This window comes from Poecilia formosa, unplaced genomic scaffold, assembly GCF_000485575.1.
Source record: "Poecilia formosa unplaced genomic scaffold, Poecilia_formosa-5.1.2 Scaffold132, whole genome shotgun sequence".
In the NCBI taxonomy this organism is placed as follows: Eukaryota; Metazoa; Chordata; class Actinopteri; order Cyprinodontiformes; family Poeciliidae; genus Poecilia; species Poecilia formosa.
In genome coordinates this window covers 240,068-254,756 of record NW_006800071.1, presented here as the reverse complement: position 1 = coordinate 254,756, position 14,689 = coordinate 240,068, and the positions used below count along the sequence as shown (strand labels likewise).

The window sequence follows — 14,689 nt, the reverse complement described above, 5'->3', positions numbered from 1 at the left end:
TAAGTGGTATTAATCTGATATCTCTGTACAACTAGGCCGTGTAGATGTCCACCCATGTAGTGAAACCACTTCTATACTTTGTTTCAGAGCTGTTAGATCTTCTCATAACCTTTGAAACCGTTACTGAAAGTTTAGTAGCAGGAAATATGAAAGTTCAACTCCATGGAAGCAACTTGTACAGAACTTTTGCACAGTTCTGTACAGTACGGTTCCAACTCAGACATTAATATTCTAGTGTGTATCGTCACTTATCACATCTGGTCAAACTGTTGCTTCCTTTAGTTGCAATTCTGATTGCTGCTACGTCCTTATAAGGAGCCAGAAGACGGAGCGATAGAGATCCATTGTTGTGAAAACACTCCAGTTCACTTTAATGCTGTTCGTCACTTTAGCAGATTATTTATTTTCTTCAGTTGACAAAAAATTAAACCAACTTGTACAACAAATACATAGACAGATTCTATTCAACTGCTAAAACATTTTATTTAAGCTACAGAGAAAATATTTTAATTTCTTTCAGTATTATTACACTAAAATGAAGAGCTTATATGTTTACAGTGTGTCAAAACCCACTACTGCATCTGCTTGCCTTTTATTGTTTTTATTACATTTTTGTCCTTCCAGACATGTGTTTTTTTTATTTTGTGCATTTTCACATGATTTTTTTTTCTACTGTAAATATGTTGAATTTATTTGACCAGATGTTGCTGCTCTGGATTCTGGTGCGTTGTGTATCACTCGTCTAATTAAAATCAGTGTCATTAATTCAGAGTGCTGCCTCCAGAGCTTTATTCAGACTTTGCCATAAATTGTGCGTGACTGCCACCTAGTGGCAGAACTCGCATTGAATTCCTTTATTTAACCCAAAGATATCAGTGGTGTCCAAAGTGCGGCCCGGGGCCATTTACGGCCCTCGGAACAATTCTGAACGGCCTTTGGTCACAGTTTGTTTTTTGTTGTTTTATTTTGTAAACCTTTTTTTGCTTAAAATCTACAATTTATACATTTCTTGTACAGAAATCCTATTGCTTTTCTCATGACATTAAAATATTGTGTTTATTTGTGACCCTCTGATTCTTTCAACTTGATAGTTTTGGTCCCCAAGCCAAAAGGTTTGGACACCCCTGATACGGATTCTTTTTCATCCATCTATTTTCTTCCAGTTATTAGAAATTGGGTTGTAAGAATAACTTTTGTTACAACCCAAAAGTTAATGGGTGCATGAACTGATATCGCTTGCCCCTCCACCTCTGACCTAATGACCCGTGAAGATACCAAACACCTCCAGCTGCAGCCGGCTCTGTGGACAGACGGCTAGTTTATCTGGCACAGACTGAGTTAAAACAGCAAAGTCCACACATTTTTAAAGTAAAATCAATACATTTAAAAAAACTAACATTTCTAAGAACAGCATTCAGTTTACAGAATAAGTTTAAGAAATACTAAAGTACTCAGTTTCAAAATTTCCAAATGAGTTATTGTAGTTAAAATGTATAAAATGTTATAGCAATTATTTTCAAATGAGTTTCAGTCTTGATTCTCTCACACCAGGTGTGTATGTCAGATAGTGAGAAAAACTCATCCGTCTCTATATCCAAGTCTGTGGGGGTTGTGGTCGCAGTCGTCCAATCACAGCTCAGTAAGACACCAAACCAGAATAACATTGGCTGGTGGGAACAAGCCTTTTTTGGACTCCTGAGGGAGCAATAAATTATTAATCCATCGAACATTATGTTTGTCTGAAAGGAACAGTTGAAAGAGTTCGAGTTCATATGACTTTTCATTAAAAGGGAAATTTTATTAAGTGAAATGATTCAAAATGTTTCAGGTCCCAAACAGAGTTAAAAAGGCTGGAAGTTATTACAGCTTTGAATCTCCTAAAAATGTTCTTTTTCCAAAATTTTATTATTATGGTTGGGTAGGCTCAACTAAAAACCTTAGATGATAGAATACTTTAATTTACAGTACATCGGATATCATTTTTAAATGGTTGGGCGTCTGCAAATGAATGTTTTTTCATAGCTGCTTTTAAACGATGTTGACTCCCATTTTACGAGTTTATTTTGGTAATAAAACACGTCGGCCAGACATTGGCAACATAAACAGCATAATAAAAATGATCAGTTTGACAAACCATTTCCTGAATAGTTGATTAAAGATGAAAATGAATGAACAGTCCTATTAAACCTGTAGATGAAGAGAGGAGTTACTGTAAATTAGAACTAAACTGCATTTGTTCTAATTTACTTTCTGATGTAGTTTACTGTTTTTCACTATTACAACTGAATGGACAGACGGACGGATGGACGGACGGAACCATTTTCCTTCCACTTCACAATTAAAATCTCTTTCAAAAATAAATTAAAGTTTGCGGGTGAAAACATGAAAATGTAAAAATATCTAAGGAGTGTGAATACTTTTGTAAGTCGCTGCATATGTACATTTATTCTTGTATAACAGACTGAGCTGCTGCCATAACACGATGTGATTTCAAAGCTCTTATCTTCTGTGGATTGAACTTCAGTCATGGATGAACGTCACCGCTCACATGTATGACTCCTCAGATTTGATTTGACACAAGCAACTGAAAAAACAACCAGGAAACATGAACGAATTGACAGATATATATCTTCAGACTAAGACATTTAACAAAACCCAGCATGAAATTGTGACTACTGTAAAGTCTGCAGAAGTGATTGGGGATTGGGTTTATGAATCTGCTGTTTGCATGTTTGTGCCGTTATTGGCTGGAAGCCCGGACAAGCCCCCAAAAAACTCACCAGATAACGCTCAGATATCAGCAATGTTCCTGCTGTGTAAATAATTACCTAATATTATTGACTGTTTATGTGGGAAATCTGCTGACACATTTTTGTACTCAGTGCACCAGATGTGGGCATCCAAATAATAAAGATGTTAAATTATGTCTAAGAACTTTGAGATATCCTTTTTTTTTACTCACAACAGAATTTGTTTTTCTTGTTTTTACTGACAGGCCCCGTCAGGTGAATTGAACATTGATTATCTCGCAGGGAGTGGACTTTGATTGAACCCGGGCACACGCAAGTGCACAGAGACGCCTCTCTGTGGATGCCATAAAAACCGGACAGTAAGTATATAATTACAGAGTGAAAGACGCCTCTTCCCTTTCTGTGCTAGAAGGGCCCTTCGAGGATTACCATCTGGTCCTTCAAACCCTGCCTGGTAACATCTCAGGACCAAAACAAGAACCTTTAATTAGTCCTAAACAATGTAAGTGTCTTATGTAGCTCTAACTGAGACTTCAGTGTTCGCTGATTTAGTGTGAAATCAAATATGTTTACTGTTTATTGTTTGCAGAGGCAGGGAACATGGTGGGACTCAAGCCCTCAGATGTGCCTCCTCCTCTTGGGGTGAAGATGGCGAGTGCCGGAGCAGCAGCCTGCATAGCAGACATGGTCACGTTTCCTCTGGACACAGCCAAAGTCAGACTACAGGTACCAGCAAGTTATGATAGTAATCATCAGTTTATGGCTGAAACGATTAATCAAATTAATCGTGATTAATTGATTGTTGAAATAATAAACGATTAATTTTTAAGTAGAGAATACTCTAAAAACAACTATTTGCTTTAAAAAAATAAGTGATTCACTTAATAAAACTAGTATTTCAAAATATATAAACACATTCCTAAAAGATAATTTTGATGTGTAAATAATTTATAGTTACTTCTTCACCCAAATTTAGGTATGCACCAATTTGAAAAGTTGGACCAATATCGATAACCAATATTAGTAGTGTAATTTCAGCCAATCAACAATATTCACTAATATTATATTGACTAACTCTCTCTCCTTTTCTCTAGAAACACAAACGGCAACAAGATGGAAATTAGCACTGAAACAATTAATCGACTCAATCGTGATTAATTAATTGATTTATTAATTAGTAATCTATTAATCCTCAGCTGGAGTGCAGACTCTAAAAATGGCCATGAAAGAAAAAGAGAAAAGAATGACTCACTTAAAAAAAATAATATTTTAAAAATAAACAAGTGTATTTCTAAAAAGCCTATGCTTGGATGAATTTAGCAGAAATATACAAAAAAGATAAACTGATTAATTCATAGTAACTTATTCACTTCAAATTTAGGGATGCACTGATTTGTGCATCCTAGTATTGGGTGTGATACTATTACTATTGCAATTTCAGTCAATTAACAATATTCACTAATATTACATTGACCAATTCTGTCTCCTTTTCTCCAGAAACACAAACGGCAACAAGATGGAAATTAGGGCTGAAACAATTATTGTGATTAACCAAATATGGAAATAATCTTAGAAGAAGTCACTATGAATGTAAATATTATTATCACAATATCGACCAATTGACAATATTCACTAATAGTACATTGATCAGCCCTCTCTCCCTTTCTCCAGAAACAGAAACAGCAACAAAAAATTAGGGTTGGAACGATTAATTGAATCAATCATGATTAATCGATTACTGAAATAATTATCAACTAATTTAATAATCTATGAATCACTAACTGGAAAACATAGACTCTAAAAGTCTATGTACAAAAAAATATATACATTTTACAATTAATATAAAAAAACCTTGTTTGTCTATAAAAATATAATTTTACCAAATGGGTTCACATTATGATGCACCAGAATGGATTTATCTTCTGGTTTTCTGGAAAAGTCTAAATGGCACCTCTCCCTCAGATTCAAGGGGAGAAGCAAGCGGTGGGTGGCATCCGCTACAGAGGGGTGTTTGGTACCATCAGCACCATGGTCCGGACCGAGGGGCCCAGGTCCTTGTATAACGGGCTGGTGGCCGGACTGCAGAGGCAGCTGTGTTTCGCTTCCATCAGAATCGGTCTCTATGACAACGTGAAAAACTTCTACACCGGAGGCAAAGAAAGTAGGATTTCACTTGCACACTGCAAAAACACAAAATCTTTTCATTTAGTTTCTAGTGGAAACTAAATGAAAAGTTTTATTTTAAGTACACTTAAAATAAAACAAAACTAACTTAAAAGTAACTTTTTTGGCAATATACATGAACTTGTTTTAGGTCAATAAATCATTGATACTGATAAAGAAGTACTAGGTCTGCTGGGAGATTATTTCACTAAAAACAGGACATTTTCCCATGTTATAAGAGAAATAATTTCCCATCTTCATCAATAATAAGAAATTATTTACTCAATACAAGCCCCTTTGTTGCTTAAAAGCTACTTGTCAGTGAGTTTTGTTTTAACTCAAGTGCACTATGTATGTATTAGAAACTACACCAAAAATATTTGTTAGGATGTTTTTGGACAGGTTAGCATGTAGCATGGTTCTGGTGGATGAGAAAAATCCTACAGTCCGTCTATTGTAACATTCCTGTTGCACCATTTATAAAGAAATTCTATATATTAAATATATTACATTCTAAAACAAGCTAAGAACATCCTACTCTTCCACGTCTCTCCAGATCCAGGCGTGCCGATGCGGATACTGGCCGGCTGCACAACAGGTGCCATGGCCGTGTCGTTTGCACAACCCACCGACGTGGTCAAGGTTCGATTCCAGGCCCAAATGAACCTGAACGGCGTGGCGCGGCGCTACAACGGCACAATGCAAGCCTACAGACAAATCTTCCTCAATGAGGGCTTACGAGGCCTGTGGAAAGGTGAGAGGAGAGGTTCCCACATCAGGGGACAAAATCCACAATGCTGTTGAGTAATGCTTTAAGTGTGTGTGTGTGTGTGTGTGTGTGTGTGTGTGTGTGTGTGTGTGTGTGCATGTGTGTGTGTGTTCTTCAGGAACATTACCTAACATCACAAGAAATGCACTGGTGAACTGCACAGAACTGGTTACCTATGACCTGATCAAAGAGGCCATTCTCAGACACAAACTGTTGTCAGGTAAGAGTTCCCCCGTCTGGCACTCTATGGCAAGCCAACTTATTATATAATAATGAAACACGATTATGTAAAATTTACTTTTTTGAGCTTTACATCATGTTATAAAGTTATTCCAACATCAAAAATATACCTGGAAGGTTGCCTTGATTTTTTAATGCATGTTTGAGAAACCCTTTAATCTCCATGGCAACCATTCAGCTGTGCAAAACGCCTGGGTGGACCTAGCCCCGCCTCCAAGACACAGCTCTTCTGTATAACAAACCAAATTCTTCATATAAGTTACATTATGCAGCTTTACTTAAAAATAAATAATCATGAGATAGGAGTGTGTTTTCAACAACGTGCCATAATATGCTCTCCTTTAACACTCCTGTTTGAGAGGAGCTTGCCGATTGGACCAGACTCCCCCACCCTCTCGCCTCTCTCCCTCCCGTGCAGCTGATAACCATCTTGGTACAGAACATGTTGTAATGTCCCATCACAGAAAGTTGTAAATACAATAGTTAATGTCAGATTTATCACAACCATCCTCTCCGCTCCATTCAGATTACACAGACTGCTGACAGACCCAGAACAATCACCTCACAGTTGATGGGATCCTCCATTATCTCCCCACAGATAATCTTCCGTGCCACTTTGTGTCTGCGTTCGGAGCGGGCTTTGTCACCACGGTGATTGCCTCCCCAGTGGATGTGGTGAAAACAAGATACATGAACTCTCCACCAGGCCAGTACCGCAGCGCCATCAACTGCGCCTGGACCATGATGACTAAAGAGGGACCAACTGCCTTTTACAAAGGGTGAGCCCCCTCATTTACTCTGATGCTGCGAAATAAAAACGGAGGGTCTTCAGAATCAGCCACCTGATTACTGAATTAGAGGACTCTTGGTGAAAACACAACTAATCTTGTAAAGCCATATCCACATCATAAAACGTGGTGGTGGCTGCATCATGCTGTGGGAACACTGCTCAATACTAGAGAAAGAGAAGCTGAACGTTGATGTAAAGATGGATGGCAGTGGCGACCCTACAAAATGTTCATAGAGGTTGTGAGATGGGGCAAGGAAAGAAAGTAGCAAAGAAACAAATAAGGGGAGAAAGTAGAAAAGAAGACAGTAAAGGAAAAAGCAAAGAAAGACAAAAAGTAAAGTAAAAGAAGTAAAGAAACAAAGGAAGTAAAGAAAGTAGTAGAAATAAAGTTGTAAGGAAAAGTAAAGAAGTAAAAGTAAAGACTAAGAAAATTTAAAAAAAGAAAAAAGTAAGGAATGAACTAAAAGAAGAAAAGGAAGTAAAGAAAGTGACTAAGTAAGGAAGAAATGCTAGAAAAATGAATTACAGAAAAAGTGAAAGAAATAAGTAAAGAAATAAAGAGAGAAAAATAAAGTAAAAGAAAGAAGTAAAAAAGGAAGTAAAGACAGGCACACAGACTTTCATGTATTCATTTATTGGCTTTTACGTTTGTGTCTTGTTTGAAGGTGCCTGTATGTGTTTGTATGAACTGAACATGAATTATTAAAGTGGGGGTTTTCTTCTCTGGGTGGCCACAGAAAACCCCTGGCCACCACTTGGGGGCGCCACCGATGGGTGGAAATAATTACAAGCAATCCTAGACGGAAACCTGGTAGACTCTGTAACACCGTCAGCTGGGGCAAAGGTTCACTGAACATAAACCCTAAACACTCAACCAGAGCTACAGTGGGATGGTTTACATCGACATATTCATGTTAGAATGGCCTAGTCAAAGTCCAGAATAAAATGCAATTGATATTCACTGGCAACATCTGAAAATTTATCTTATACTCTCTCCACTTTAGTTTTGGCACCGGTGAGGATGAATACAATTTTTAAACTGATTTTTATTGTAAAGGATTGAAAACCACAAACAGTTCCTTCCTTTCCTCAACGATGCACAAAATCCCAACAAAATAGTTTAGGAGGTATGAATACTTTCACGATGGCTCCACATTAGAATTGATAATTTCCTTGTTTTCCAGGTTTATGCCTTCATTTCTGAGACTGGGATCCTGGAACGTCGTCATGTTCGTCTCATTCGAGCAAATCAAGAGAGCCATGATGGTGTCCAGAAGAATCGAAGCACCAAACTGAGACCCCAGACTCAAAAGCCTGAACGTAAACCTTAAAACAACCTGGATGTTGTACCTCTAATACAGGGAAAACCAGCTTCTGCTGAAGCTTCATTTTCCCTGAAAACAGAGTGCTGTATTTAACTTTTTACTTTTTTTATACTCTGGAACCAATGCAGTCATTATGGGAGCGAAAGCCGTTGACACAAGTTTGCACTTTATGTAAGGCATGTCAGAAGTTGCTCAGGTAGCCTAAACCAGCACTTATTTACATCGTAATAAAAGGATTTGTTATTAAAATGTGTAAAACATGTTTTTGTTCATCTTTAATAAATTTTTTATATATGTATATTTCACTTTAACACACCAACAATTTTTAATTCAAATGTAAAATTTATTGACTTCAAGCAGAAAGTTTCTCGAAATTGCAAACTGAAGCATAAAATGCAATGAGCAATAAAAACTCAGTCTTGGGAAATAAAAAGACTGAAAACAGGCGTGACATGAGTGGGGAGATATTAAACCAGGCACAATGATGGAGCGCCATGTTTTATGTTTAAGTCATGAGCTCAGGACATAAACATGAATAACCTGAGGGTAAAACTGTCACAACACAGAGACCTTAAACACAAGGAAATGTGGTAATTACATTTTTAATGTGAAAATTTGATCACCAAGGTGCTTAAAGCCTCATGAGCCATGATCTCCACCTGAGTCTTCTGCAGCAGCTCTCATTTCTCTGAACAGTCTCTGGAATGGTCACTTTTCGGAGGTACAGGGTTCGGGTTTGTGCTGCGTGTGGAAAATAGTCGTTGTTCTGGACGAAGGTTGACTGGGCACCACTAAAGTATCACTAAAGAAACTGAAAAAGGTAGATTTGTAGTTTGCTTGTTGTTGGTTGTGGGTCTTCTTTGATAATCCTGCCTCCTTCAAACAGATCCAACTGGGACGTAAACAAGGAGATTAGTGTAAAATGTGTCAAAGCACATTAATTGCAAGCGACAGTCAGTGTGAGAGACACGTTAGGGTCCTGCAGATGAGTCTTCACCATGTTGTGAAACTTTTCTCTGTACTGATTGAAGTGCATGATGCTCTCTGGCTCCTCAGCAACCCAGAATTTATCAAACTCGTACGCAAGATAACCTGGAAAGTAAAACAGAGGCTGAAGAAAAACTTCCACACTGAGAAAGAGAAATGTGGAACAGACACAGTGGCTTGGAAAAATCTTTCATATTTTGTAACACAACCACAAACCTCAGTATAGACCCAGGGCAGCATGACGTCACGGGGCGTCACAGGCGGCCATCACTTAGAGTTAATGTGATGTCTTTATGTTAGAGAAAACTACTGTTGATTAAGGCTTCAGCAATTAATTGGATTAATCGTGATGAATTGCATATTGCAACAATTGGTAACTGGAATGTAGACTCAAAAAGGGCTAATAGATACTTAGAGCAGTATTTAAGCCAAAAGTGTGCTATAAAACATATACATTTTGTATCTAAGATAAAAACTCTTTATCTGTGAAAATGTGAACTCCTACAGTGGCAGTTTTAGCTTCACCTGGTGCAGATTCTGTAAAACAAAATGTCTTGTTAGACATATAAATAGTTCTCTAATTATTGATCAGTTAATAAAAAAACATTGTATTGATGTTCAGCCGAGCAGAAAAGGCTGAGCTTTTCTACAAAGTTAATGGACTGAATTTCAGTGTCTTTCTAGTCAAATCAAACACTTTACAGTAGAGGCACATTCACCCATTCACACACCAATTGGCAGGCAGCTTGAGGTTAAAGAGGAAGCTGGAGTCAAACCCACAACCCTCAGTTTGCAAGACGACTTTTCCACCCACTAAGCCACAATCGCCATCCGGAAAGTTCTGAGCACATTAGTGCATACTCCAATTTTTATGCCATGTATCATTTTCTCCCTCTCAAATTTATGCTCTACTTTTGTGTGTGGCAATCACATAAAAATCTAAATAAAACACACTGAGGTTTGTGGCTGGATTATGACCAAATATGGAAGATAAATATGTTTGAATGGATTTATGAAGCACTATAGGGACTCACAGTAAAACTGGTGGAAGTCCTTGAGCTCCGGAGAACCTGGGACTGAATTGTAGAAATGTGGTTTCAGAGCGCCGCTCTTCAGCAGGCTGTACGCCATTTCTGTCAGGTTGATCCCAACTATGGCATATGAATACCTGAAACAAATTTCACATCTATTACACAAGCAGAGTTCCACAAGCAAACAGAAATGATGCTGAAATAACTGCCTCTTACCCCAGTTTGGGATGGTTTGCATGAGACAGCACCTGGCGAGACTCTGCTGTGTAGTTTTCACTGAAAAAGCTGCAAAACAAAAAACGTCAGGATTTATTTAAGCCCAACTTAGGGGTTAATTCTCTGAATAAACAACTTAATCCAGTAAAACATGGAGTCGCTGTAAAAACTGAAGAAGGAGGAAGAACAACACTACAATTTTTATGAACTAATCTCGAACAAACTTCCAGAAAACCCTTTAAATCAAGGCTAAAACCCAAAAGCTTAAAGTTGCCTTTAATTAATAACTGGAACATTGACCAATATATTTAATTGTTTTGATTATAGCATTTGACAAAATGTAATATGTGTTGATATTTCATAATTGGCTATTTTATTATGTTTTTTTATTAACATTATGTTTTTATGGTGTAAAGCAGGGGTCACCAACTCCAGTCCTCCAGGGCTACCATCCTGCAACTTTTATATTCACCTCTGCTCCAAAATGTCTGAATCCCTCACCAGCATTCATTCCTCTCTGCAATAGGCTGGAAGCGAGCAGTTTATTTGATCCAGGTGTGTTTGAGCAGAGACGCATCTAAAAGTTACAGGATGGTAGCCCTGGAGGACTGGAGTTGGTGACCCCTGGTGTAGAGCAATCTAAGCTGCTCTGTGGCTGAAATGTTCTATACAAATGAACTTTACTATAAAAAGCAGATTTTTATTAGTAAAATGTTTCTTAAACCCATGCATCATGTTCCTTTCACCTCATATTTATATTTGTTTACATTCTGCTGCGCTACAGTAGAGGTCTGCAACCCAAAGAGACATTTTTGCCCTAAATCCACCTAATTAAAACTTTTTAAGAACCAGAAATGTCTCATGACTTTTTGAAAGAAAGATAGATATTATTCAAAAATATAAGTTAAGAAATTTGTCAGTATTTTTAAAGAAACACAATTTACATCTATAATCCCCAATATAGTAACCAGAAAATGGATTTCAAGAAAATTCTGGTACTTTTGTGCAAATTCTTTGCAGTTATTCCATGAGAAAACTGGAAAAACTGCAAAAAAAATCTGCATATTTTATGATACCTATGTTTAAAAACATTTGTTTGATCTTTATCATTTTTAAGTTAAAAAGACCTACTGTAGAAGGTCATGGGTTATATGGTCCTAGTTTAAAGGATAAAATCCCATTAAACTACAGCAAAGGCTTTGGGTATAATGGGCCAAAATGTGAAAAAGGGGTGTAAATACTTTTGGGAGGCACTGTATAGAGCTACAATATGTTATGTTCTTCTAAATCCTCTATTACTGATGTTAGAGAACTGTATTTGTACTTAACTTGTGTTAAAAAGTGTTTGTTTATATGAAGTAATGTGATAACTACTCACAGCAGGTTGATGAGACCCAGCAGGCCCATTCCTCTGAAATCCGTCTTTGGATCGTCTCCTTGGAAGCCGATGTCTCCCCACTGCTTCGTTATCCTGGACTCCAGTTTCACTGTCGGCATCAACAAGTCCCAAAGCTAAAAACACAAAGTTCTACAGTCAAACATCTAAATGGCGTCTGGAAGGGACCACAGGACCAAAGATGTCCGCTATCATCTACAGCAGCAGCGGCTTGATTGAAGAGAAAGATTACTGAAAAAAATTTAGTTGCAGCCCTCATGGAAATAAACATTAATTATTAATAGCGGTCCAGTTTTACTTATCGGGCTGATACTGATGTGTTCAAAATGGACTAAAATCATCTGACATGTCCTGCACAAAACTATAAAACCCACACCTTCAACAGCATTGCCTCGTGTTTTGGGTTGTCTGAGTTGAAGACCTCCTTCCTCAAGTCTTCCACACAAAAATACAGTCTGTTGTATCCTGTTATCTGCAGCAGGCAGATGTGCAGGTTTGCCTTAAATCTGCAAGACGAACAGAGAAAGGAGCAATGAGTCACTCATAACTACAACGAAACAACTAAGTCAAAGATAAAGATGTAAAAGTAAACTTACAGGTGATCTGAATGGGGTTTGATTTCCTTCTCTTTCATAATCTCATCCACTTGTTTCTCTACATTTTCCTTGTTTGTTTCCAAAGCTAATCTCAAAACCTGAGAAGGGAAAAACAATCAAAAAAAAAAAACAACACAGAAGTGAATCAGACATGAAAAAAAAAGTAAATTAAACAACGACTAGCCTGAGAGTTTTTTTTTTTTAATTCAATGAAGGAAAAAAATGTACCAGTATTCTCAGACTGTTGGCTTGAGAAATGCTTGGCAAGCTTTAGATATACTTTACATTTAGATCTGTTCTTTCCTGAAATTTACAACATTTTAGCTTGGATATCTTACTTTATTTTTAGATGACTGGAGAGAGTATTCTGGAAGGCAAGGAAACAGGGAGCAGATTAATAAAAGGTGGAAACTGCCCGGCAACAAGAGGATTACTGGTGGAGGAGTATTTTACCTGCTTTTGTTGTCATCATGGCTCCTGGTTTGTATCCAGAGCAAATCCTCTGCAGCTCACAAGTCCCTGTAGTCTTCCTGAGGAGCCACTTTAACCAGGATCTCAGCAATGATGTGTAAATATAATGCCAGATACGCCTAAACATTTCTGTAATATATGCAAAGAAACTTGCAGGAGTTACTTAAAGTTTAGCATCTTTTCTAAATCGATTTTAGAAGCATTTTCATTTTTATCTTTAGAGAGAACACAGAGTGAATGGGGTCTTGTCATTTTTGGTCAATTTCAGAAATTTTTGGTTAGGAAAGGAAGCTGTCTGCCACTTATATTTCTTTTTTGCTTGGATGCAAATTTCCCTTACGAAAGAAAATAAATTAATACGAAGTACAAATAAGTTTAACAACAGGGAAGTAAAGAGCCAGTGTCAGTGAAGGATGACATGGGGTCAGTAAGAGATTCTTTGAACTTTTGAGTAAAAAATATCATGGTTTCACAAAATTAATGGAACATTTCAAATAAAAGTGAATATGAAAATAACATATTCTTTCTGCTCTAAAATCATACAATACTGACCATAAATGTAAGGAAAGATTTAACACCTGATACTTTAGTAATAAACCTTCTGACTTCACACAATGTTAACCCCTTGTGCTTTCCAGCTATTTATAAAACTTTACTGGAAGTACAATGATCTATATAACAGACAAGTCATAATATTCTGACTTATATTTACCAAATATGACGACTGCTAAATATAATCTGATTATTCTTAGTTTTTTTGAATTTTTTTTCTGATTATTGATTTAATCTGATTAATTCAAAAACCACAGCTGAAAGTTTTCCCTATTTTTTATATTTTCAGATAAAAATACAAACTTCTAGACTTGACAGAGTACATATACTTTCTTTTGCACACCGACCACTGCGTCGATGTTAGTAGGACACAAGTTAAACTCATCTGTTTGTTTCACAGCAACAATGTCCCCTAAGACATTAAAATTGTCCCCAGTCAGCGTCCGAGAAGGTCGGGTGATTCTAAGTCAGCGTAAGGTACAAATATTCAGCCTGAAATCTCAGAATGACATCATCCATGAGGCTGAAACAGCCAAAACAATAGCATAACTGTTAGCAACTATGCTAACTTCAAAGTACCATGATTATTCCGTTAATTTACAAATGTTCCGCGAGTTCATTCGCCATTTAGTAACCAAAGCATGTTCGTATTACTTAGTTGTTATCTTATAATCCATAGTTTCATCCACAGACTAACCTAGCTAGCATTAAAATTCAAAAGTGACAGCTCTGAACAACAGGTTGCCATTGATTTGTCCGTTAGCTTCCTGCATCACCAGGACTTGGTTACGTCGCAAACACAACGTGTGGCAGCACTGATGATTAGAAACCAGTTATGCTGTTGCTTACCTTATTTTTGTTGTTGGAAAATGTTACAGGACTCAAGTATTCCCTTCTACTTTGAAGCTAACCCGTGTGTTCGAGGTAAAAGGTTAGCAACGTATCTCCTGACAACGGCGCTATGATTCTGGTGCGTTCAGATTCAGTACCAACCCACAGCTACACAACTGCATGTACTAAGAATACAAAATGCTTGTGACACATAAGAACAAATATCAGTCCCACTGAGTGTTTTTAATTTTTCCCCAAAACAATAACTAGTAAAAACGATGTAAAATATTTAAAAATCAAGTTGGAATTACATTACGGACCTGAAAGAACAATGTCTTTGAACTCACCAGTTCAAATCTTACAGAAGCGCTGTTGCAGCGCCATCTGGTGGACAAAAATACACACGATGAGGCGCATTAAATTTCAGTTTTCTGGCCTTTTCCCAGGAAATCAACTCGAGCTCGAGCAGAAAAACATTCATATATTCAGTCTGAGTTTTAGTGCGAAACAGAAAACCGACAATGTATAAGAACATGCTGACTGCTGCTTCCTGTCAGTTTTGTTATATTATG

At 37.3% G+C, this 14,689-nt stretch overlaps 2 protein-coding genes across 2 annotated transcripts; one reads left to right on the top strand and one right to left on the bottom strand.

Moving 5' to 3' along the window:
* Window positions 1–3,107: 3,107 nt before the first annotated feature.
* On the top strand, window positions 3,108–8,284 carry ucp1 (uncoupling protein 1). Its single transcript, XM_007561964.2, has 7 exons — window positions 3,108–3,252; window positions 3,340–3,476; window positions 4,713–4,911; window positions 5,470–5,667; window positions 5,801–5,902; window positions 6,521–6,701; window positions 7,897–8,284. The coding sequence occupies exons 2-7, from the start codon at window positions 3,351–3,353 to the stop codon at window positions 8,006–8,008; spliced, it is 918 nt and encodes a 305-aa protein (XP_007562026.1). The 5' UTR covers window positions 3,108–3,252; window positions 3,340–3,350; the 3' UTR covers window positions 8,009–8,284.
* An 81-nt stretch (window positions 8,285–8,365) lies between these two features.
* elmod2 (ELMO/CED-12 domain containing 2) lies at window positions 8,366–14,328 on the bottom strand. The gene is made up of 9 exons (XM_007561963.2): window positions 14,136–14,328; window positions 12,717–12,863; window positions 12,602–12,630; window positions 12,264–12,361; window positions 12,044–12,173; window positions 11,650–11,783; window positions 10,272–10,340; window positions 10,059–10,192; window positions 8,366–9,129 (listed from the first exon to the last, which is right to left on the bottom strand). The coding sequence occupies exons 2-9, from the start codon at window positions 12,859–12,861 to the stop codon at window positions 8,975–8,977; spliced, it is 894 nt and encodes a 297-aa protein (XP_007562025.1). The 5' UTR covers window positions 12,862–12,863; window positions 14,136–14,328; the 3' UTR covers window positions 8,366–8,974.
* Window positions 14,329–14,689: the final 361 nt, after the last annotated feature.